General features: G+C 42.0%; 2 protein-coding genes across 4 annotated transcripts in view; both read right to left on the bottom strand.

The window, feature by feature from the left end:
* Window positions 1-2,383: 2,383 nt before the first annotated feature.
* On the bottom strand, window positions 2,384-5,771 carry FABP7 (fatty acid binding protein 7). The gene is made up of 4 exons (XM_069850969.1): window positions 5,672-5,771; window positions 4,902-5,074; window positions 4,165-4,266; window positions 2,384-2,663 (listed from the first exon to the last, which is right to left on the bottom strand). The coding sequence occupies exons 1-4, from the start codon at window positions 5,742-5,744 to the stop codon at window positions 2,613-2,615; spliced, it is 399 nt and encodes a 132-aa protein (XP_069707070.1). The 5' UTR covers window positions 5,745-5,771; the 3' UTR covers window positions 2,384-2,612.
* A 15,272-nt stretch (window positions 5,772-21,043) lies between these two features.
* PKIB (cAMP-dependent protein kinase inhibitor beta) overlaps window positions 21,044-25,229 on the bottom strand; it is a 66,006-nt gene continuing 61,820 nt past the window's right edge. For all 3 annotated transcript variants that reach the window (XM_069851809.1, XM_069851807.1, XM_069851808.1), the window contains exon 3: window positions 21,044-21,902. In XM_069851809.1, coding sequence (XP_069707910.1) covers window positions 21,817-21,902 — 86 coding nt within the window. In that variant the 3' untranslated portion in view covers window positions 21,044-21,816. The remainder of the gene's footprint in view (window positions 21,903-25,229) is intronic.

Genomic DNA, 25,229 nt, shown 5'->3' with positions numbered 1-25,229 from the left:
CCGTGCAGGAGCCTCGAGCGTCTTTTGGAAGGAAGGTTTCTCACAGGGTACATGTAGAAATTGAACCTGGTTACTTAACCTGCTTTAAAATTAAAAAAAAAAAAAAAAAGGTGAAATACGCCATCATGTACACCTTTAATGCAGCTTGAAGAAGATGCTGAGGTGTACTGTAAATATGAGGCTCCATAGCTAAGGAGGAGCTGATGTTTCTTGCTGAAGTTGGAGTAGTTTCTGGTGAGGAAGAGTACTTGGTGTCAGTTTTAGGAGCAGACCATAATAATGATGCCATGGATCCCGTAGCTGCCCCAAAATGTCCCACTGCTCACTGTGCTGCTCTGTACAGATCTGTTTTGCAGCTCTTTGCAACGCCGTTTTATCAGGAGCTGGAAGTCCCATATGTCAGTATTTTCCTCACTTTTCCGCTCCTCTGAACGGTGCCAGAGGCATTTCACAAGTACCACTTCTCCATTTTTCTCTCCCTTATTTGATGTAAACATTGTTTATTCTTAGAATAGCAAAACTCTTCTTCAATAAGCTTCATGATGGTTGCACGTGACTTGCAGAACATATGTATTTAGGGAGAAAATAATCTTTGTTGAAAGGTGACTGTAATGTAAAATATTTACTGTTCAGGGTTTGTTTGTAAACCACGTCTTAACAATCTGTCTTGGCATTCCTTTCCTCATATTTAATAAAAACCTTACTTTTGAAAATCTCTGACCCCACAAATCACTTATCATGAAGATGAATGCCAGTACTGGGGCCAAAGTCTGTTTTTCCCAGAGAGGAAGGGGAAGCAGCAGCTCCCACCTTTCTTAGCAGGGGTAGGTGGGAAGGATAGTCATGTGGCAAACACACCCCTGGGCAAACAGGCAGCAACACAGTGGGGAGACATATGAATGCTGTATTAGGTACTGGAGGATTACATGAGCTAATAAAAACAAAGGGCAGAAGATGCTGTTGAAACAGAACTTGCCCTACAGCAGCTGAAGCAGCCCAAAGCAGACACTGCAACTGGAGTGTGCCATTGGAACAAGTTCTACTTTTCATTTCTCTCATGAAAAAATGTAGCCCCTGGATTTTAAAAACAATCAATATCCACCAAGTAAAGCATGTTTATAATGGTCCATAATTAAGGCCTCTTAGAAGAGAGAGTAGACTTGGCTGTTCCCACCGGACAACTCCTTAGTGAAAAAGTAAGGCTAGCAACGTTAAATTTTGTGTTGGCTCAGTGCCACAGTTGTGGCTGAATTTTTAGCAAGTAAGTGAGATAAGCTACCCGTGGTATCCTAGATATCCAGGGAAGCACCAACATTCCCCATGATAGATGCAGCAGATATGAAGGATGGCACAGTGCAGGATTGGGCCTGAGAAGTTGGGTAGAACACCTCTCCTGAACTTCCCTCTGCAGCCACACACTGGGGAGTACTGACCAGCTAAATGCCACAGCTCAAATCTGCCTTTGTTGGGGGTTTGTAGGTAGCTGTACCTCCATGTGGTTCACTGAGTCAGCGTGTCAAACAGCGTGGACTCTCCAAACATCTCCTCCATGCTGCCAGCTACCTGTTTCAATTTTCTTAAGCTAAGGTGTAAGGCAGTTTTCCCACACTGGTCTTCTAGAGAATATTCTTGGTCGTCAAGGTTTTAATTTCTCTCTTTGAAGCAGCATTTTATTTTAAATGGCTTACAGCGCGAATTGTTATCTCCGGTACATATTAGCTCAAGGAGAAAAAGCTCAGAGGGTTTTTCTTGTATTGCTTTTCCTTTGCTTTACTCCCACCCCTGTGCAGGCTGATGAGTACTGAGCTTTGTACTTTAGGTTCCTCCAGTCCTGTCCTTTATCATGTTGGTCTTTCCCTCCCATCCTGTGAAACACTTCAACCTTTGCCCCTTGATTTACTTCAGTCTTTTGTGTATTAGTGAAAAGCCCACCAAAACAAATGAAAAACTATTAAAACCAAAACTACATGATCCTCCTGACATTGAAGGCTGTCTTGTCTATTGGCCCTAGCACACACTGGATAACCAGTTCCCATTAAACAGAGGAGCTGAAACAGGCTTGAGCATCTTATTTGTCTACATACCTACATATAAAAAGACAGAGGCTTTAGGTTTCTCCCTCAAAACAAGCTACTTGAGTAGATTGAAGGCAATTTTAATTTCCAACGTACCCTGCATCACAGAGAGAGGCTGCTACAGCATTGTGTTCACCATGATTTTCTGTTGTTTAACTCAGAAAAAAGAACTTTCAACATCTCCCTCCAGAACACAGGAATATTAGCCAATTAAATGCAAAAGGAGCACAGGTTTAAAAAAAACTTTAATTTCTTTTTGATCTTGATTCCAAAACAATTTCAAATATGTTCCACTCACTGTAAAAAAAGAGGCTAGTGTTTCAGAACTTTAATGCCACAATTAACCTGTTTCACTATACAGCACAAATTTGCCAATTCCATGGCTTAAAGTTTTTTTTTTAAAAAACCACCACCACCCCCCAAAACCCTCTTTATTAACCTTTCATGCCACAAATGTGCATTTTAGCTACGTTCAGTTATGGACGGTACATTAATCCATCCAGCAGAAGTAACATCTGGACAGAGGTCAGGTAAACTCTACGCTTTCTCATAGTGGCGAACAGCAACCACATCACCAAAGGTGAGAGTCTGCAAGTCCAAGGAAAAGACAGACATGTTAGATGCTGGACCATTTTCTGTAACGACTTAACACATATTCAGAAGTGCACACTAGAGCAAGGTTGTCTCACATTATGTAATTTACAGAAAAATAAGTTGGTCTGGATTATTGGTATTCTGAACAAACAAGAGGAAAAGACTCAAAGTTACAGACCCCATAATAAATACAGCTTTGTCCTTGCTACTTTGAAGCGCGTCAAGCACATTGGGCACATGTGCACAGAAACTAAATTGAGACTGGAAATAGCTTCAATTTCTCTTATTTTGTGAATGTAATTTCTAAAATACCACACTGTTTTAATACAGATGTAACAGTTATTTTCCCTAAGCTGATCACATTGCAAAATGTCCCATCTAAAATCCAAGCCCTCTATAACCATGCTCTATACTATTATACATAGATATATACTTAAGGAGAATCTTGTATTAAAATAAATGTGCTTTTGCATTTACGTAGCTAGAATTACCAAATATTTTAGTTACTGTAGTTGTGCAGAACACTAAGTGTAGTGTACAAGCTTTGGAGGTATTTCCTTAAGTGGAAAAGGACATCTCACTGTGTTCGAATTCCAAAGGAAAAAGTTTACTGTATATGCGTGTAGCTGCTTCCAAAAACAAACATGTATTTTCCCCTTGAATTGCTTGTCGTGTTGTGTTGCATTGACTGTATGCTTTAAAGTTTTAATTATTTGGAAGTCTCCATCCATACAGATACTCTCGGGATTATTTAATCTAACTTTTTTTTTTTAAACAGCCAAGTCATAGGTTAGTATGAGGTTTTAGATGGTTTTATTACAAGAGGTTTTATTTTTAAAAGCAACATCTCTGTGCTAAAAATAAGCATGAGAAGTGCCATGGTTAATAATTTAACCATTTATTCACCCCATACCCCTGTTCCTCATAAGTCAGTAAAAGAATGTGAATTTAAATAAAGACTTTTCTTCACACAATTGCTGTTAAATCATAGTTTTTAACAAGCTAGGAGGAATAAATCCTTTAATAATAAATATGAAAAGGCCATTACCTCCTGCAATATTGTAATTTTATTTCCCTAAGAAAATACTTGTTCTGTGTGATTAAATGTTATTTATACATGCATATCTGAAACAAGTTTTCAAAGAAATCTAAATTAGCACTGGCAATAGATCATTGCCTATGTAGTGAAGAACTTTGTATCTTTTCCAGCTCACCAGGACTTTTTTTTTGCTTGGGCATTAACACAAATTCCAGAAAGCGTATATGCTCTGGAAATCTACAGGTTTGCCTACCTAAAAAACACTAGCAATTTTTTAGTTGTCAGTAACATAAGATGCAAAAGAAAACAAGTATTTGAAAACTCTCTGCTAGCTTTCTCCATCAATTAGTTTAAGGATTTGCATACAAGTAACGTTATCTGTTCATAAAGCATGAGATAAACGTAAGCAAGGAGTGTTAGCAACTTGTGTGAATGCGCAGTGAGCTTTATACTTACCATTACCATTTTGCCATCCTTTATTTCTCTCACAAAGTTTGTCTCTTTGCCGTCCCACTTCTGTACATGCACAAGCTTGTCTCCATCCAGGGTCACAACCGACTACGAGATACCAAGAAACACAAAGGCATTAATTTATTTAGGTTATTTAAGATTCTGCTCACACATTCAGCATGCACTATTCTATTGAATTCCCTTCAATAGATGGATGTGGATCTAGAATGATAAAGTAGTCCCAGCCATTTTAAAGCCAAGCCCATGAATCATCCTCGTTTTAAGCGTGAACTCTATACAATTCCTGTTTGTGTCAAAGGATTAAAAAAGTTGCTTCCTTTGAGTTCCACTCTCACAAGAACTACTGTTTCAAATGTGCTTTGGGATACCATTTATGTTAAGTCCCCAAAGATGCAGGGAAGAAGGCATTTCCCCATTTTGACTGGAAAAAGTTATGCCGAAAGGTATTTGGATTGAAAGAAAAGTGGGCAGCTAACAATTCTTCAACACTGGAAGGCAGTCGGGGCTGGCGACATAGCTTTGCTTCAGACAAGACATGGTGTAAGAGGGGCAAGTAAGATGAAATCTTGTCTCTTTTTTCTGTCCTTCACAGTGCTACAACTTGCAGTAGCAGAAGTTACATTTTTTTCTCCCCTTTGACCCTACCAAAGATACAGCCTTGGAGTGGGGGTGGGGAGGAAGAGGAGAAAAAAGAAGCCACTACAGCCCAAGACTTCACTTACTTTGCAGTTTCTATCGTCGGGGGTAGTTTCATCAAATTCCTCTCCGAGTTTAAAGCTGATTTCTGTGTTTTTGAAAGTGCTTTGAGTCCTGATCACCACTTTGTCCCCCTCGCTGGTGATTATCACCGTGGGTTTAGTCACATTCCCCACCTGTCGCGTTGCAAAACCCACTCCTAGACCATCAAGTGAAAAGAGAAATCCATCAGACACTCGATTTTTTGCTTTTTCCCCCCACACACACACATCGAGGTACAGAAACCTCGCATTACAGCTTGGAGCTATCACTCTTTGCTTCGCTTGTGCCTTTACACCTTCAGTATCCGCAGGCATCCCGCATGGATGGGGCTCTGCATTCTCCCTCCCCTCCGCGCACCGCGCAAGGAGCAGCGCCGCGGAACGGGCGGCAACCGCTTCTGCAAACGCGGATTTCGGTCCTTTATCATTCCTGCATAATGTTTTTTTTTCTTTTTTGTTCGTTCATTCCCAGTTTATCTGCAGGCAGCCCTTCTTTTTAACCCGCTCCCTACCCCGAGGGCATCTCCTGCCTCTCCCCAGCAGGACGGCTTCTCCCGCAACCCCCCCGGCTGAATGACCCGCATCGAATCAACCCTATCGACAGAGGCACAGCTCCCCAAACCTCCCCAGCCTCTGCAGAAGCCTCACCTACACCTCTGGCAGCCTGTGGGGGGCTATGGGGTTTTTTTTTGGTTTTTTTTTTTTTTAGAGTGGTGCAAAAAAATTCCATATCTCCTAAACTTGCCGCTACCTACCCAGCGCCTTCATGTACTCATCGAAGTTGTGGCTGTCCACCAGCTTCCAGGTGGCGCAGAAAGCCTCGACCATGGCGGGCGGCTGCGGGTGCCGGTGGCTGCGGTGGGGAGCGCCGCGGCCGCCCCGCATTTAAAGCCGGCGGGCGGCGGGGGGCCGGGGGCGGAGCGGGGGCCGGGGGCGGAGAGCAGCTGCGCTGGTGCTGCCTGGTCCTACGAGAGGGATGTTGAGGCTCTGGAGCGAGTCCAGAGAAGAGCACCAAAGCTGGTGAGGGGGCTGGAGAACAAGTCTTATGAGGAGCGGCTGAGAGAGCTGGGGTTGTTTAGCCTGGAGAAGAGGAGGCTGAGGGGAGACCTTATTGTTCTCTACAACTCCCTGAAAGGAGGTTGTAGAGAGGAAAGTGCTGGCCTCTTCTCCCAAGTGACAGGGGACAGGACGAGAGGGCATGGCCTCAAGCTGCGCCAGGGGAGATTTAGGCTGGACATTAGGAAAAAAATTTTCACAGAAAGGGTCATTGGGCACTGGCAGAGGCTGCCCAGGGAGGGGGTTGAGTCACCTTCCCTGGAGGTGTTTAAAAGAAGTGTGGACGAGGTGCTCGGGGACGTGGTCTAGTGGCAGATTGGAATGGTTAGACTCGATGATCCAAGAGCTCTTTTCCAACTTGATGATTCTGTGATTCTATGAAATTGGTATTTGTGGTTCCTGGCTGGAAGCAGCATCCTGCGTCCACCACTGGCAGCATTTGTAAACCATGAATGAAAACACCTTAAAACTGTTTCATTAAATGCAATGTTTGTTTGGGTTGTGTTTTTTTGTTGGTTTTTTTCCCTGCTAGAGACGGAATGTTTTCCTCTTTCTAATTATTCTTTGAATTTCCATAAATCTTGATGCCCATTCCATAGATCTTGTATGAACTAGTGCATCCAGTTCTCTTTAACCTTCTGCCCACTTACTTTGAAGTGCAGAGAGGGACACAAAATACCCTTCTTTAGCTGCTCACTTTATGTCTGAGTTCCTCTTCTGACCCACACTTCTGAGACTTTTAAGCTGGCATGCAGAAAGCCAGGAAGAGTAAGGGCATCACTTGAAAGAACAGACCAGCAATTGCTGTTCATGAAGCTGAAAGGAATCAAGTTCCTTTTTCTTTGTCAAAGTTGAATAATGCATGGGTATCATCTGTGACTCCAGTTTAGTTTGGGAATGTGTTTCCTTAAATGCAGTAAAATTATGAAGTATTTAGTAGTGTTCACCACCTACAGTCAAACCCTGCAGCCATAGTCTCACAGAGCTTCATCGCTGGCACCCAGGTAGCTGACGTGCAAGTACATGCAAACTGACCTCCTCACTCACCTACTTCACTTGACATGTATCATATTAAATCCAAAGTGATTTTACCAATAGCCTCACGAACTGACAGTGTCTCCTCTCCCAGTACTGACAAGACAGTTATCTGCTCATATAGGGTCTGTTTGCAGAAGCCTTGGAGCCTTCTGGTGCAGATGTGCACACAGAGCCTTGGGAAAGCTCCTTGTTATCTATGCTTACCATGGTTTGTTGTGTAGAACCAGTCTCATGGATTTTGTGTGATATAAAATCCCTGAAACTGAATCAGTGCCACTATCAGTAGCTGGACTCATCAAGGACACTTCTACCTTGCACTCCTTCCAGACAAGGTTGTGACCTGGCCCTTGGGAGGTAGCCACTTCAGGATCCTTCGTAATTTAAGCAATCATACCTACAATGATGGCTCATTTCTACCAGGATTTTTCAACATACTTAGCTAAGACAAGCACCTAGTCTTAAGAAAAAAGTACTCTTTAACACTTTGCACCATGCTTCAGATGTAAAACAGGGTCTGCTGAAATGTTCACATTCCTTCTGCTGCTGAGATAGATTGCCAAAGTCATCGAACAAGTTTTTATGATCGTGAGATCCCACCTGTCTCTTAGTGATGTTTTGGGAGCAGGATAAATCAACAGTAGGAAATATTGTATTGTTAACACCTTGTGGGGTGACAAGCCACAGCCAAAAATGTTTTCCATGGCACCTTATGCCCTGTATCTGCTTGTGGATCCTTACATGAGAGATCTGTTGACGTCAACAGCTAGTACAAGTGATGTGGATCATTATAAGTGCTTTGCTATGCCTGTAAAGGAGATAGCAGTGTGAAATACACTGACCTAGTGTGTGTTTTAGATTGCTGCACAACACAACCGCTTGGAGTTTCTTTTACAGACAGTGTAGTCCCCTGTAAAAAGCCTGTGTGATGAAGGATGTCTCTGGAGATTACTCTCTGAACATCCAGGAACTCATTCTCATTTACACTAAACTCTTAATACCACCTGAGCAGTGTAAGTAGGCAAATTTGCATTCTCTCTGCAAAGCTCGATTGAAAGATGAAAATGCTGTGGCAAGAAATCCCTGTGTAATAAGTAATCCTTGCTTCCAAAGGCCATCTAGGGTGAATGTAGGGCTGCTCTGACCTTCAGCCTTTGAATACAGGGTGCAAAAATTGCTTATCCCTCCTTTTACGTCCCTGTTATAACCCTGCTTCTTCTCATGCCCTCAGGCATCCAGAAGAATGCCTCATGCTCTCAGCCTCATTCAGCCTTCATCCAGTCCTTCTTAAAAAAAAAAAGGACACACCACAGGATGGCCACCAGGCTCCTGTGGAAGAAAAGTCTGACCAAGGTGTTCTGTCATGTGTGGATTCCTCAAAAGCAATGCCGGGAACTGCTGAGCATCTAATCACTGCAGACATCCACTAAGGGTTTAATACTCTATTTATGGAAATGTAGAATGTAGTGAAATTGGCGTAGCTAATGTCTGCAGTCAGATTTATCTGTGGTTCTAACACAGGAGGGGCACTCTTGCTACACCAATTCAGTTAAACCTACCATCCTTGCAGTACAATAGCCAGGAATAACATTACTCGGTAGACTCTGATCAATAGTTAAAGGGATAATATGTCATACGACCTTCAGATAATTTTGTGATGACTGCATTATTCAAATATTTCTGTGTTTGGGGCAACAAAGACCCTGGAACTGCAGAGCAACTTGTACCCATGTCTGCAACAAATTGTATCAGTGATACCAGAGCCTAACTCCCATGGTATCAAAGAAGATACAGGCACGCAAAGGCCTTTTAGGTATTGAATCACATTGAAAGGCAACATGATTCAGGGTCCTAACTCACTTTGGCATTTTGGTAATCTCTTGGCAGTCTGAAACATATAAAGGGCTACTTTTGAATTAGAAAAACTGAAAAGAATGTGTAGCTGGGATTTCCTCTGTTTATGGACTGCAGACTAGAGTATTCTCAGCACATTCTAACCTTGTTTCAAGCCCTGCTGTGAGCTTCTGTGCAGCTTTGATCTCAGTGCAATACAGAAACAACCACATTTTAGTAGCTACCATGTCAGATGGGATGATGTTGCTTCAGGGCTGAGTGTGATTTGCTTTTTGGTGCTGCAGAAAAACCTCAAGTCAAACAGGGCAGTAGAATGTCCTTAACTAAAATTATCTCTTGTGTCTTTTAGCTGTCTAAGAGATTTGCTGATCCCCCTAATAAAAATAAACTACCTCGGTGCTGTCAGTGAGTCATAGAAAGTTACTGGGTTTACTTCATTGATGGGCAGTTCTTTAGAAATCCCGATTTAAACAAAAGAGATAGATAAATGCTCTTTGGAGAAGACACCCAATTATATAGCTACACAAGCAAGTGGTTACAGAATGCCCCCTGGTGCAAAGGAACAGAATCCAGTCTTGTGCTGCATCAATGGCATTGGAAGGGCTTTCCTGGAACCACGGACCAGAAGATAGGCAAGATGCAAGATAATGCAGGCAGGAGCAGGGAAGACATGTTTACGCCATATCCCTTCTAAGAGCACAGCATACCTTAGGCAAAGCTTAGGAGCATGTTCAGCAGTCTTCCTGCCACTGTAAAAGCTGAACCAAGATAATGCCAGGATGGACTAACATTAGAACACAAGTCATATTAAGGTCTATTTCTGGTGTCTCTTGCTAACTGGTAAAAACAAAATGGTCTGTGATCATGCATTTCATGCTTCTAGACTCTGTCTTAGGTTACAAATTGGTGCGACCTAAGATTAGGAGAGTCCTGGAAAATAAATACCTGCTAATACCTCATTATGAACTATTAGACATTTATAAGGATTGTTTTAAGCTGAGAGGACAGCTGGTGTGCAACAGTTTAAAGAGGGAAGCAAATAATACTAAATATCTCCAGGGTCTTCTCTCTCTGCTTCTTAAAGGCGTTTGGGGGTTGTTGTTTGTAGTCCTATGTTACTATATTTACCATTTAGAGGACCCAAGGCTTTGAGGGTCTCCTCAAGGAATTAGCCTACACTAAAGCTAGCCACCTTCCCAGCTCCCCATTCTATTTATTGAAGATGCAGTTATTTTAACTTTGTACCATTAGGCCTGTGGTTGTTATAATATTTGTCTTTGCTTTCCTTTGTGTTTAGGAGTAGAAAAAATATTTAAAAGCTGCTAAAATGTAACAGAAATATCTGATACCTGGTGTCACTTAAAATAGCTGTCTAGTTATTGTAAAATCTATACAAGAAATTAGCTTTCCAGAATTAGAATTTCAGCATGACCAAACGTATGGCCATACACAGAAGAAGAAAGAAATAGTCTCATAAATAAGCAACTGACTGTTTCAGGGGTAATGATGACTCAGAGAAATTCAGAAAGATTATGAATAAGCTGAACAGACAAGTTAAAATAATAATTATGTGCATAAACAGAAAAAAGCACATAGGTTTAAGGAGATTAGATGTCTTCTGGAAGACTTGTGTAGATTTGGTGTTCAGAGCAGCCCAGTGAGAATACTAGTGGAGCAGAAACAAGCTGTTTTAAGGTCCATGGATTCTGTATTATAACAAAGCTAGGGAATTATTTTTATCAATCTCAATACAAATTTTACAGTATTAAAGGTACAAGTGATGTCTAAATGTCATAGTCTCTTTCTGTAGCCCTTGTATACACCGTGGAGGCTGTCTAACATGCAGTAAGTGTGGACTATGTGGAATTCAGTATCTCAAGCCAAATACTTGGAGCATAACAAAAGACAGCTTTGCAGTCTGCAGAGCTGGATTTAAGAAACTTTTGGAATAGCTCAGTGTACCTTCCTTCCTTTTGTTAATACTAAAGTACTCCATTTGCTGCAATATCCTGAAATCACTCTCAATACCAGCTAAGATTCAGACAAAAAGTAAAATCAGTTTTATTTGACTGGACTACAAACTTAAGAAAATAACTACTGAATTTGGAAAACAGATGTAAAGGAAAAACTCAGTGCATTAACTACCTGCATTTGGATATTCCCAGGGTCCTCCTCGGCTATGGACTGACAAAACAGAGTCACAGCCTGCTGAAGCCAGAAGTGATCCTCCAGATGCAGCATGATTTTTCCTTGGTGAACCCAAGATAACCACTCCTGATAGCCTTTTCTTCCAGATGCTTGGAGATGACATCCAGAAAGAGCAGTTTCTTTACCTTCCTGTGGATGGAGGTGAGGCTGACTGGCCTGTAGTTTCCTGCAGCCCCTTTTGAAGATTGGAGTGATATTAGCTTTTCTCCAGTCCTCAGGCACCTCTCCTGTTCTCCATGATCTTTCAAAGATTATGGAGAGTGGCTTAGCAGTAAGATCTGACAGCTCCCTCTGCACTCATGGGTGTGCCCTGTCAGGATCCATAGATTTGTGAGTATCCAGTTTGCCTAGATGATCTCTAACCTGATCCTCCTCAACCAAGGGACAGTCTTCTTTTCTCCAGACTTTCTCTCTTTCCTCCAAGGTCTGGATTCCTGAGGGCTGTTCTTAGCAGTAAAAACTAAAGCAAAGAAGGCATTGTGCCCATTTTTAAAATGGGTAGAAAAGACAACTCGGAGAACTATGAACCTGTCAGCCTCACCTCTGTGCCTGGGAAGATCATGGAACAGATCCTCCTAGAAGTTATGCTAAAGCACATCGAGGATGGGGAGGTGATTAATGGCAGCCAGCACGGCTTCATCAGAGTCAAGCCCTGTATGACCAACTTAGTGGCTTTCTATGATGGGGTAACCACAGCAGTGGACATGGGAAAACCAAGAGATGTGGTTTATCTGGACTTCTGTAAAGCCTTTGACACAGTCCTCCACAACATCCTTCTCTCTAAATTGGAGAGATAAGGATTTGATGAGTAGACTGTTTGGTGGATAAGAAACTGGTTGGGTGGTTGTATTCAGAGAGTAGTGGTCAATGGGTCAAAGTCCAGATAGAGATCCATGACTAGTTGTGTCCCTCAGGGGTCCGTATTAGGACCAGTGCTGTTTAATATCTTCATCAATGATATAAACAGCGAGATTGAGTGCACCCCCAGCAAGTTTGCAGATGACACCAAACTGAATGGTGGAGTTGCCATGTCGGAAGGTCAGGATGTCATCCACAGGGACCCGGACAGGCTGGAGAAGTGGGACTGTGAGAACCTCATGAGGTTCAACAAGGCCAAGTGCAAAGTCCTACACCTGGGTCAGGACAATGCCCAGTTTAAAAGATGGGGGATGATGTGACTGAGAGCTGCCCTGCAGAGAAGGACATGGGGGTGCTGATTGATGAGAAGCTTGACATGAGCTGGCTATGTGTGCTTGCAGCCCAGAAGGCCAACGTATCCTGGGATGCATCAAAAGAAGCGTGGTCAGCAGGTCGAGGGATGTGATTCTGTCTCTCTATTACTTTCTTGTGAAACCCTATCTGGAGTACTGTGTCCAGTTCTGGAATCCTCAACATAAGAAGGACATGGAACTGTTGGAACAGGTCCAGAGGAGGGCTACAAAGATGATCAGAGGGCTGGAGCACCCTTCATAAGAGGACAGGCTGAGAAAGTTGGGCTTGTTCAGCCTGGAGAAGCGAAGGCTCCGAGGAGATTTTATAGCAACCTTCCAGCACCTGAAGGGGCTACAAGAAAGCTGGGGAGGGACATTTTACAAAGGCTTGTTGTGATAGGATGAGGGGGAATGGATATAAATTGGAGAGGGGAAGATTTAAACTAGACATAAGGAAGAATTTCTTCACTATGAGAATGGTGAAGCAGTGACACAGGTTGCCCAGGGAAGCTGTGGCTGCCCCATCCCTGGAGGTGTTTAAAGGCCAGGCTGGATAGGACCTTGGGCAGCCTGGTGTAGTGTGAGGTGCCCCTGCCCATGGCAGGGGTGTTGGAACTAAATGATCTTTAAGGTTGCTTCCAATCCAAGTTATTCTATGATTATATGATTCTATGATTCAGTAACATTGCCTTTTGTGTATCCTCTGCCACAAGGACATCCATCTCATTCAGCAGGAGGTTGAATCTTCCCTGGTCTTCATTTTGCTGCTGATATACTTGAAGAAACCCTTCTTGTCATCCTTGATGTCCTATGCCAGATTTAATTCCAAGTGTGCCTTAACCTTCCTCATTGCATCCCTACATACTCTGACATCCCAGCTGTTTGGAGACAATCCTAGAGGAACAGAAATAAGAGTTGTCTCTTCAGTCTGCTATACAAAACCTCAGTCACTTGAAGTTAAGTCTAGAGAAATTTATATTAAAAATGAGGTTCATATTAGCTTAACCCCGTGACCAGCTTTCAAAGTGCTTACTACACTTTTCATTCCTGCAAGGCATAAACTATGCTAACAACCACAGCTATTAGACGTGATGCAAGAAGTAATTCAGAGAAGTTCCATATACTAGATTATGCAAGAAATCACATGAGACGGTCACATGAGCAAGTCTAAACCATAAAACTTAAAAACTCATCCCACTTGCTGAATGTAGGTTTGTAGTTTGCCAAATCCAGAGTTTACTATGGGAAAACATGCAGATATGCACAGAAAGGAAAGGAAGTATGTAGTAGCAAGTGGCAGTGGGGAAGTATAGATACATCCACTATTCCTTCTCTTCTATACATCCATGTGTACATATTTGAAAAGATTTCTCCTTCACTGTGCTGGTGGTAAACATAACCCAGACCCCCTGTGTATCGCAAAATCCTTAACTAATCTTGTAATAGTTAAACAAAGCTTCTAATAGCATCTTCCTCCAGACCTTTGAAACTTTCTTGGGCAGCCAGAGCTCAGAACATTCAGAGTCCAGAGCCAGCAGAGGGTGCAGAAGCAGGCTGACTCACTTACATCCGACTGGCTCAGTTGTTCTGCTAAAAGAAGGTCTATTGAGAGGAAATATGGCACAACTTTCACACTTTTAACTCCATCTCATTCTTCCTGCTCTCCCCCATCCTTAAATAGACTCCTCCTTACATGTCAGTATTTCATTTTATCCTTTATAAATTTATCTAGAAGCTTCCACTCTTAACAGCCCATGCTAAAAAAAAAAAGATGCAAAGTCAAGAGTTCAAAGGCTGCCTGAAAGAACATGCCTGAAAGAAACCTATTTCAGCACTTTCTTACATTGCAACACCACCTCTAGTTGTATAATCACATGCTATTTTAAAAAAAAAAAAAAAATCTTGCTTTCTTTCAGTGTTCAAGAAAAAGATTATTCAGGGACTGGCTCAAGGCTTTTTAATGGGTTGGTCTGATATCTTGCGGCCCAGAAGGCCAATCGTGTCCTGGGCTGCATCAAAAGAAGCGCGGCCAGCAGGTCTAGGGAGGTGATTCTGCTTCTCTATTCCTCTTTAGTGAGACCCCATCTGGAGTCTCTGTCCAGTTCTGGAGAAGAGAAGGCTCCAAGGAGACCTTATAGTGAAGTAAGAAGGATAAGAAGGGACAGGACAAGAGGGAATGGCCTCAAGCTCCGCCAGGGGAGGTTTAGGCTAGACGTGAGGAAAAAATTCTTTACAGAAAGGGTCATTGTGCACCGGCACAGGCTGCCCAGGGAGGTGGTTGAGTCACCTTCCCTGGAGGTGTTTAAGGCACGGGTGGATGAGGTGCTGGGGGATATGGTTTAGTGTTTGATAGGAACGGTTGGACTCGATGATCTGGTGGGTCTCTTCCAACCTGGTTATTCTGTGATTCTGTGATTCTGTGAAGTACCTGAAGGGGCTACAAGAAAGCTGGGGAGGGACTGTTTACAAAGACTTGTAGTGATAGGACTGGGGGCAGTGGGTATAAACTGGAGAGGGGCAGATTTAGGCCAAGGAGGAGCAGTTTGCCCAGGGAAGCAGTGGCTGCCCCCCACCCCCGGAGGTGTCCCAGGCACAGGAGGCCGAAGCCCTGCATTCCATGGCCGAGGCGCCGCCAGCCCGGGGCCAGGCTGGGAGGAGGCGAAGGCTCCGCCGTGCGGCTCGGGCGACACCTTGTGCCCGCGGGCTGCCTGCCCGCCCGCTGCTCGGGCTGGAGGTGCCCCCGACCCCTGAGGGAACCAGGAGCAGCGGTAGGAAACGGCTTCTGGAAGGCTGCAGGGCTTAACAGCAGCGTGCGGGAAGCGTCGGTCTCTTCTGCCAAGTAACAAGTGATAGGAGGAGAGGGAAGGGCCTCGAGATGCTCACGGGGAGGTTCAGATTTGCTATCTGGAAAAGTTTCTCCACCGAAAGGGTCATCGAGCACTGGCACAGGCTGCCCAGAGAGGTGGCTGGGTCACCATCCCTGGAGCTATTTAAAAGGTGGGTAGGCGAGGTGCTCAGGGATGCGGTTCACTGGTGGACACGTACGGTTGGACTCAAAGGTCTTTTCCGATCAAATGATTCTATGTTTTCTTTTTTCTTTACCCTGCTTATGTTATAATTTACAAATGTGCCCATGGAATCTGGGGAAAAAAAGTAAAATATAAAAGAAGGCTAAGCCAGTCTGTGACAGGTTAGCTTTTCTGTACATTTTATGACAAACACTGGATTGACAGCATTGTTCACTGCACAGCTGAGTCCCAGAAAGAAAGTGCTGTTAAGATTGTGTAAATCCTCACATCAGGGCCCTTTACATTGCAGGCAATCACTGAATATATGTTTAATCCTGAAAAGCCCACAGCACCCAGGCTATCAACACCCCCCCCCCGCCTGTAAGTTTTGCATTAGAGTCTGGAGGTCTAGCATTAGGATGTGGCACAGGACAGGGTGGAGTAACAGCCTTCATGCCTCCTGTTGCTCCCAGCTGCCTTGGGATATGAACCAGTCCTCACTAGGCTGAACAAGGAAATAAACCAAAATAATATATTAACAACTCTCAGTATTTATTGATGATTACTATCCAAAATAGAACAGCTTCAGGTGGGGAAGATGAAACTGAGTTCTCCCTAAGAAAAGGTCAAAATCAGTCATCTAGGATAGCATTGGCACCGTAATTCAAACCACAGAGCAGGCATCTGAGGCTGCAAACCAGACTGAGACACCTGTTTTATGAAAATTGAAAGCATTGAAAAAAAAAGCATTGAAAATGCTTTTGGCTAGTTCACCCCTTGGTGCCCAAGCCTGGCATCTTTCCTTTGCCCAGACACTGTGAACAAGATTCCACTGAAAGTTTTGGGGTTTCAAACCAGAGGCAACAAGCTCCTGACCAGGAAAGGAACTAAGTAAGCTACAAGGGGCAGCAGGAACATCTTACATCTGCGAAAGGCAGTGGGGAGCCTTCAGATGGTATTGTTTTCCCAAGCTTATATAAGCCATTGGAGCAGAAACGTGAGACATCTCTTGCTTGTGATGACACAACTTTCTGAATACATGGAGATACCAAGATACTGGATGGAGATACTCTGCCTCTCACTAGGCAGACTATAAGTGAAAATCCCTAGCACCCTTTCGGCATTTTTGCTCTCAAGCAGCTGCCTCCCAGCTGTTTTTGAGGTCTCTAACTGTTTCACTCCACTCACTTGCACAAAAGATCTGGCAGGTTGAAGATCCCGCTAGATGGCAGGACAGTTTCAGCCCTTGCTATTTCTACCCTACCACTTCACAGTAAGTGCACTGGGACCGCAGTGGGCTCAGACCCACTTGCTTGTGCTGTGTAGGTTCCTGAGGAATTGCCAACACACCACGATGAGTCTGGGGCTTATGCTTGCCAAGTACAGCAAATCTAGTCTGTGCCAAAAGGGTGGAGAAATCTCTCTTCAGTTCCTTTTTGTGGGCTTTATCACACACAGATCACCAGCAGCCAAAAGAGAAGAATAAGAACTAGCCCTAAGTAATTTACCTAATCTCAAAGTATTCCTCTTTGTATATGTGATACATAAAGGTTATTTGGATAAAGTGTAGTTTAAACCTCTTCTAGTCACTCTTCTGTTGTCATTTTTAACTAATGCAAATGCAATTATATTATTTTGTATGGTCACCATTGTATGAAAGCTGCATGACAGAGAAGTGGCAACTGTGAGTCAGATTATAGGTTCGTATAACTAAATACAGTGTCTTGGATTCTGCAAACATATATGACATTTCCACTGACTGGTCACCTTGCCTCCAAACATTTGTGTTCATGGGTTTTCTGAGTTGGGAGAATTTTTCTGTATGATTATTAACCCATGACTGAAACTAGAGTTAGATATAATTCACTCTGTAGTTAGTGTAAAACTAATCTTTATCTTCAGTGGCAACTAGATCTGGCCTGAACATTGCTATACTATCAATGATTTGGAAAATCCTTCTAAAATGCGACATTTAGTGAACTGCTTTGCACCTCATTTCATTTATCCAAGCTCAGCCTATGCAGTATTATACTAGAATAATGGTATACAGTACAGGTGGAGATAGCTGTATAAGGAACATTTTAAAAAATGCTTAATTACGTCTTCTAATCGCTATAAATGAGAACTTTCTAATAATCAATCCCCTACCTGAAAAACCTATTTAGTCCTTCATTGCTTCCCAGGTAACAAATTGAACTTTCTCGTTTTATAGCAACAAAAGATGCACCTCAGCATGTTCATCCACCTCTTACATGAACTTTCTGATGAAAAACTGACCTGAAGAAAATTACCTTCTTAATGACATTTGGAAAACACTGAGGCCAATTTTCTGTATATTCAAAGTACCTAAATTGTTTTCTATAAGCAAAATGAAGTTACAAGGTTATTTCCTGGGGTTTTTTGGGTTTTTTTTATTGTTTTTTTTTTTAATATGCAGAGTGGCTAAGAATGAATAATTGCTTCATTAAGTTCTAAAATTTGGAGACAAAATTTGCTTGGTACTAAAATGAATGTTTGTTCTGTTTGTTCAATAAAAGCCCAGGACAGTGACGTAAACTGATGAAAAAGATGCTATTACCTGTGCCACTCTTGCTGGAATGCAAATTGGGATTAATGCATTATAAAACCAGATTAGCCTTAAGAGAAATTTGCTCTGGTAATTTATCAAGGTAATTAAGTATGTACCTAATTTTAGGCACTAAGTAGTTCTATTGACTTCTGTGAAACTTGTCTGCATTTAAAGTTAAGTGTGTTCTAAAATACTCTGCTGATTCAGGGCCATAACTTTGTTACCCTGTGGATTAAGAGAATGCACTGTCATCAGTGACCCATTAGCTGTGCTAATGAGAGGGTGGTACAGCCTCCATAATGGCTGAAACTGGATAAAATGGCTCAGTGAGAAACTTATTCAGAAGCACTGTTCTTTTGCTCTTTACAGGCTCAGCCAAAGTTTAGTAGGACTGTTACCTATCTTTAAAATACAAACAGGAAAATGAACCAAAGCTTTTCCAGCTTTAGCTGTGCTTAAAATAGTAACCTTGCCTAAGTGCAGATTATTGGAAAGCATGGCATAGAGACCCCCAGAAAGCTTTAGAAGGGCTAGCTCCTGTCTGGCTGAGTCGTGTAATACACAACTAATTCTTCTGGACCAAAGTCCATATCATAGAATCATAGAATAACCAGGCTGGAAGAGACCCACCGGATCATCAAGTCCAACCATTCCTATCAAACACTAAACCATGCCCCTTAGCACCTTGTCCACCCATGCCTTAAACACCTCCAGGGAAGGTGACTCAACCACCTCCCTGGGCAGCCTGTTCCAGTGCACAATGACCCTTTCCGTGAAAAATTTTATCCTAATATCCAGCCTAAATCTCCCCTGGCGGAGCTTGAGGCCATTCCCTCTTGTCCTGTCCCCTGTTACTTGGGAGAAGAGGCCAGCACCCTCCTCTCTACAACCTCCTTTCAGGTAGTTGTAGAGAGCAATGAGGTCTCCCCTCAGCCTCCTCTTCTCCAGGCTAAACAACCCCAGCTCTCTCAGCCGTTCCTCATAAGGCCTGTTTTCCAGCCCCTTCACCAGCTTTGTTGCTCTTCTCTGGACTCACTCCAGAGCCTCAACATCCTTCTTGTGGTGAGGGGCCCAGAACTGAACACAGTATTCAAGGAGCGGTCTCACCAGTGCCGAGTACAGAGGGAGAATAACCTCCCTGGACCTGCTGGTCACACTGTTTCTGATACAAGCCAAGATGCCCTTGGCCTTCTTGGCCACCTGGGCACACTGCTGGCTCATGTTCAGTTGCCTGTCAACCAACACCCCCAGGTCCCTCTCCTCCAGGCAGCTTTCTAGACAGACTTCTCCCAGTCTGTAGCACTGCATAGGGTTGTTTTGCCCCAAGTGCAGGACCCGGCACTTGGCCTTGTTAAACCTCATGCCATTGGACTCAGCCCAGTGGTCCAGCCTGTTCAGATCCCTTTGCAGAGCCTCCCTACCCTCCAGCAGATCAACACTTCCACCCAGCTTAGTGTCATCTGCAAACTTGCTAAGGGTGCACTCAATGCCTTCATCCAGGTCATTGATAAAGACATTGAACGGAGCTGGCACAATGTCTCCCACACTTACCAGTGGTTTGGACTCTGTTTATAATGGTCAGAAATATGCAACTGCACAGAACTAGAAAGGTTTATTTGACAAAACCCAGAGCACACTTAGGTATTCCTCTCCTACATCTGAGCTAACTACAAAAGAGCCTTCTCTTGCTGCCTAGACTAATAATTGTTTAGGCACAATCTGCACATGCATGTGGCAAAGAAGTATTTTTGCATCTGTAACTTGGTTAAACCACAACTGGATAATACAAAGGCAAATGAAAACTATATGATATGTGATACACATGTTATAGATTAAAAATATTCATCCTGCTTTTAATTGAATTGCATTTAAAATGTTCCTGTTAGTTTTTACTTCTTAAGCAGATTTTCTAATTTGCAGTTAAAATTCTTCTTTCTACAGAGCTTTTTCTCAATGACAGGTTCGTAGAGCTCAAGTACAAAGTAACACCAATTTTCCAGTGTGTTGAGCACTCTGATGAATTCTAAGCTGTATGTCTGTGAGCAGTTAACACAATGTATGTATGTAGCTGTGGAGTGTTTTTTATATAGAGTTTAGCACATGAATAATATGCTAAATTCAGGTGGTTCATAATGGGTGTCTTAATAGCAAAAAACTTCAAAGCATCTTAGGCTAACAAAATGCTAAAGAATCTTCCTGTAACCCAAATTTCAGTTTCTGTGTTCTGTAAGAGAAGAATCTAAATATATCCAGTGCTACAACTGTGAAAGAAGAGAATATAGGCCATGACCCAGAAGAGCACTTCAGCATATGATCCACTTAAAGCATATAAGAAAATCTGTTTCAGTAATGCTCAGATACTTTATTTCCATGGGATCATTTTAGCTTTTTAAGACTTAACAATTTTATGTACTTTCATGTTCTAAAGGAGGCTGGTATATGAGGATGGGACTGCAACCCAGAACAAGAGTGTGTACTATAAATAATAGTTAGCTGCGAGCTCCTCTCCACTGTGGTTTTCAAATCTGGTCCTCCAGTGTCAACTAGTTCAGTCACTGACTTGAGTCTTAAGCTACATGTTTCGCTCCAGTGAAATGTTATTTTACCTTTCCAGACCTGTTAGTAATGCTGGGATGTCGCCCTTGTTAAATGAATATAGGTAGGTGGAAGGAACCAAGTGTCAGTTCAGTTGGATGAAACAATCCTTAACTGAAAAGGTCCCCAAAAGACAGTGTGTGAGTAAATGCAGAGTAGGAATGGTAGGTGTGCAAAGAAGCCTCTTACAAGCTAAGTACACAGTTATTCTGTAGGTGGACTAGCAGTCAAATGTGGAATGCACCCATCAGACATGCTTCCTCCATCTGGTTACAGCCCAGTAGAGAGTTTGTGTGGGCAAATATAAGGACTTGGTTGTCAATGTTGTGAGCTGCTGCTCACATGTCTGTGCCTGAATCTTATGTCTCCTACAATATGGGAATGAGTGCTAAGTATTTTCAGAAGCATGACCTCTATAATAGGACGAATCCTTTCAGTAGAGAAAACATTTGCCTTAAAAATCACAATGATTAAAACATCTTCATTGTCAGCAAACAATAAAGCAAAAACCAGATGAATTAAAAGAAATACATATTATGAAGTTTTAAGTCTTGTCATGCAGAAGAAACAGAAATGAATCAACAAAAGACAGAAAAGATGATAGCTATTTAATTTCCACAGTGAGATTAAACAATTTTAATCACTTACAAACATGGGTACTTTATTTTAGATCACATGAACATCTACAATATTCAGCCTAAAACCAGAAATGACAGATAAGACTCCTAAAAAGTGGGGAGAACTGAGATCTGCCATAATCAAATAAAGTTTAAAGAGAGTTTTAAAACAAACACTGATATTTAAGTAGTTTACAAAACCTTTTTGAGACAGGAGTAGGAGAGAAAAAATGTTTCTTTTTTTATTTCTTGTCCTCATCTACATATGCCTGATGAGAACAAAAATCTCAGGAATTAAATTACAGATAATGTCTGTAATTTATTAGATACTTAATAGCATCTTAAGGTGGGGAGAGCAAATGTACCTTTGTGTTGGAGATAAAAAAGTTATTTTTGGAAATTAAGAAACAGGATTTTTATTTTGAAGCAATCATTAGTTGGTAGTACATCCGCTATGTCTATTAATTGGAACTGTGAAAGAAAATTAGTTAGGATAAATACTATAAACATGAGAAAAACCCAAATGAGATACATTCTTTAGTTCTCTTCTCGTTTGGATGTGTAGAACATTGGTTTTGAAAGACGATAGTAGAAAAAGCAGCAGTTCCACATTAATGTCATCTAGGTACAAGTATGTTGCAAAATCTCGTCTATGCTGATAAAATTGCTACCACACTTCAGAAGGGGTGACACAGGGAAACTGGGAAGTCTATTGATGAGTTTCATTAACCCAGCAGTTCTTAGGTGTTAGGAATTGTTGCTTTTTCCTTCTGCCTCTTGACTTTCCAGCAAGGCTTTGGATGATGACACTTCTCCGCCCTCTGCTCCTTCATCTAAAAAAAAAAAAAAAGAAATTAAACATTTCTATCACACACATTCTCACAGCTTTTTGAATGCAGCCAAATATTTGGTTTCACTGATCATTTCTGTTTGGATTGGTTCTTTATTACCACAATCATAGGTGCTTTAGAAAGAATAGATAAACTCAAAAAGATAAAGAACTTGCAGAGCCTACCTGCTCCTTGCACGTGCTGATTGAAGTGCATTTGAGTGTGAGAAACAGACTGAAGATAACTTTTTATTGTTGTTATTCTGTTTTTCTGGGTCATTTACAAAGTTAAGTTAGAATATTGCATTTCTCTGAGCATTGCTTGGTTTCAGGTAGATAGCATTACAGTTTATGAACGTGTCAGTTCCCCAGCTGACCTTCTTTGCCAAGAAATACCTAGGAGAATTCATCCTGTCTTCACAAGACAAGGAGATTTTTTGTTACTCTGATTTGGAAGTTCACTCTTCCGTAGCTTAGAGCTGAATGCTTACATGGCTAAAACAAACAAAAGCTCCCCAGCATGGTCATTAGATGATGAGTTCCACACTGTTGCTTTTGATGCTGAGGTACTTTCACTGAGACACAGGAACTCCTCTTGTGATTTTTTCGCAAAGCCTAATAATTTTCACACAACCTTAAAGTCCCACATGACATTACCAGTGCTAACAGAACAGTTTGTATACTCAAACCTAGGGCAGCCCATAGCTTTTAGGGGCAAGGAGAGGTCTGCTCAGCACATCTGACTGTTTTATCTTCCACGTTAGTAGTCATAATCCAAGGGGTAGATCAGCTATTTGCCCTGCAGACTTGCTGTAAAATATCACAAACAGCCAAAAGGTTTATATATATTGGTCTCTACATAGCATGGCAAATATATACTGCTGTACACAATTCATCAGCTAAAGCTCTTGGCAGAAATTGCTTGATGTTGTAAGTCTGCTCAGAGCTTTGGAGGCTTCAGTTTTATACTGGTAAATTAAGAAACAAGTTATTTGACACCCTTCAGCATTATGTAGCACAGCAGTCTTGAAGAAAGGCAGACAAAGTAATTGCCTCTATTGGCTATTTCTACGTGGGACTGGATGTCCAATATTAGTGGAGTCTTGCAAGGGAGAGGAAAATAGTTTCTTAGAGGAAATCTAATCCCATACTTGTTAGCACACTTAGGTGTGCAACAGGTGCTAAGCTGTTGAGCATATCAAGAGAGTTATACACAGTCACCTAGAAAAAATTCAGCAAACCATCGAGGTTATTGGCAGAATGCTGCCCTAACACGGATTACCACATGTGGGAGACCAGTATAACCTCTTTGCTCTCAAACTTCTTGCAAACTCCTCTTCAACCTATGGATCACCAGTGACACCCATAAACTGTTTAACATTGTGCCAGTACGGCCTCCCACCAGCCCACCTGTGCAAAGTCTCAGCCCTCCTAAACTTATGTACCATCAGAGGATGATCAGACAGGATACAAATGGTCTTCATTTCAGAGTTTGGCTCTGAGATAAACAGCTGCTGACAAAATCTCTCCTGTCTGTATCATGAGCACATTAATTTGTTGTGGCTTTCAGAGTACCTGGAAATTTATATCACTCAGCAATGATCCTTGTATATTCATAAAAAAATAAAGCAAAGTCTCTTTTCTAAGTCAGACAAAAGATATTAGCACATCCTTTTCCTGACCTTTCACTATGACAGCAGCTGACAGCATTTTAGAAAGAGAGGAAATGTATGATCCAACAAGCATTAGCCAGATCTGAAGCAAGATGGAGGGAGTCTTCCTCACCATTTCCCATAATCTTCACTGAATCTTTCAGAGCAGAAAATAAATAGGGCATACTTTATATAGCCACATTTTCCATCTCTTCACTTTTCTCAATTATCCAACTTCTTTGTTCTGAGCTGGAAATTGCTTTCATATTTTTTAACGACTTATTGTTAAAGCTAGAAACAGGCAAAAAGATGTGCCTGTTAGAGTCCCAAATGTTTCAGAAACAAATAGTTTCCCTTTCACAGGATATGAACTTCCGAACTCGCTTTCCATTTTGATGAATTGTCCTTATTTTACCTGCTGTCTCATCAGAAGTTTAAGTTGCAGTATTATGAGGCTACAATTCCCATCTGGTACTTGTGAAATTCCCAAACCCAAAAACCATCCAAGCAGTCAGAGTGGACCTAATGGTATCTTGTATTCATTTCCTATTATCACTACTGCAAATTGCTGATAACAGAAACTGTTCCTTCCAGGCAAACTCTGGTACAGCTATATGCCAATGACAAAAGCAAAGGATAATTCCATGCTCTTAATTGTTCTTCAAATCCTGGCATTGCTGGCCTTTGTGTTTGAAAGAAAGCATCAGTACATTTTGCTAAAATGATTGTAGCTGCATTTAATTTCTTCTTAACACATTGGATAGGCACCAGGAGAGGAGGATTATTCTTTCTGGAGGGCTAAGTAGTTATTTTATGCTGTGCTATAACATTTCTTTTAAGAAGACTTTCACTCTTTCATCTTTATTTTTAAGCAGGGGAAAAAAAAAAAACAAACCAAAAAAGAAGAAGCTTGAGAGAGAAATTTTGCATGTTTTAGAAGTATATTCTTTCCAACTACCAAGCTTTCCAGATGCCAAAATGCTGCAAACAAGACAGACCTATCTACAGCTGTTGTATTCTTTGGTGCATTGTTTAACATTGTTAACATCGCGCATCCCCCTCAAGGTTTACTGCTCTAAACAATGCAAAGGTTATTTAGACATAATGTAGCAATGAATATTTCAGTGTGTTGGACTGGTCACTTCACTTCCAACAGCTCCTGATGCTAGTAACAATATAAATTCCCATCTATCTCCCTTTGATAAGGGAAACAGATCTCTCCTGCTGGAGCTTGACCCCTGGTCATGGTGCATGAACCATGCCAGGTGGAAGAGATATTTGGAATAAAAAAACCCATAATATTTGAAAACCAAGCATTAAATATCTGTACTTTGCAATGTATTTCCAGTGCTCCAGTCACACACACTAGAAGAAACCCTGTAGGGATATACTTTTCATATTCCTAGGGAGAAAATTATCCTTGAAACAAAGGAGTTTTAACCGGACTCATAGGCCTCCCAGCTTTACCCTTACACAGTGCCCACTGTTCTTCCTACCTGCTCTTCCAGATTCTCCCAGTTCCCCTCACTATGGCACTGCAGCCTGATGGTATGTGACCTTGTTGTCTTTGCCTTTTTTCTTTACGCCCACCCTCTCTCCTCCTTAAATCTTTGTGCTTTCCTTTTGCAAAAGTAACGCCTCCTTCCAGCACCCATTCAGATTTTTTTTTCTCTCTCTTT

Source organism: Phaenicophaeus curvirostris, chromosome 2, assembly GCF_032191515.1.
Source record: "Phaenicophaeus curvirostris isolate KB17595 chromosome 2, BPBGC_Pcur_1.0, whole genome shotgun sequence".
NCBI lineage: Eukaryota > Metazoa > Chordata > Aves > Cuculiformes > Cuculidae > Phaenicophaeus > Phaenicophaeus curvirostris.
The sequence above is the reverse complement of the archived record's forward strand: the minus strand, read 5'-3'. Positions and strand labels throughout refer to the sequence as shown.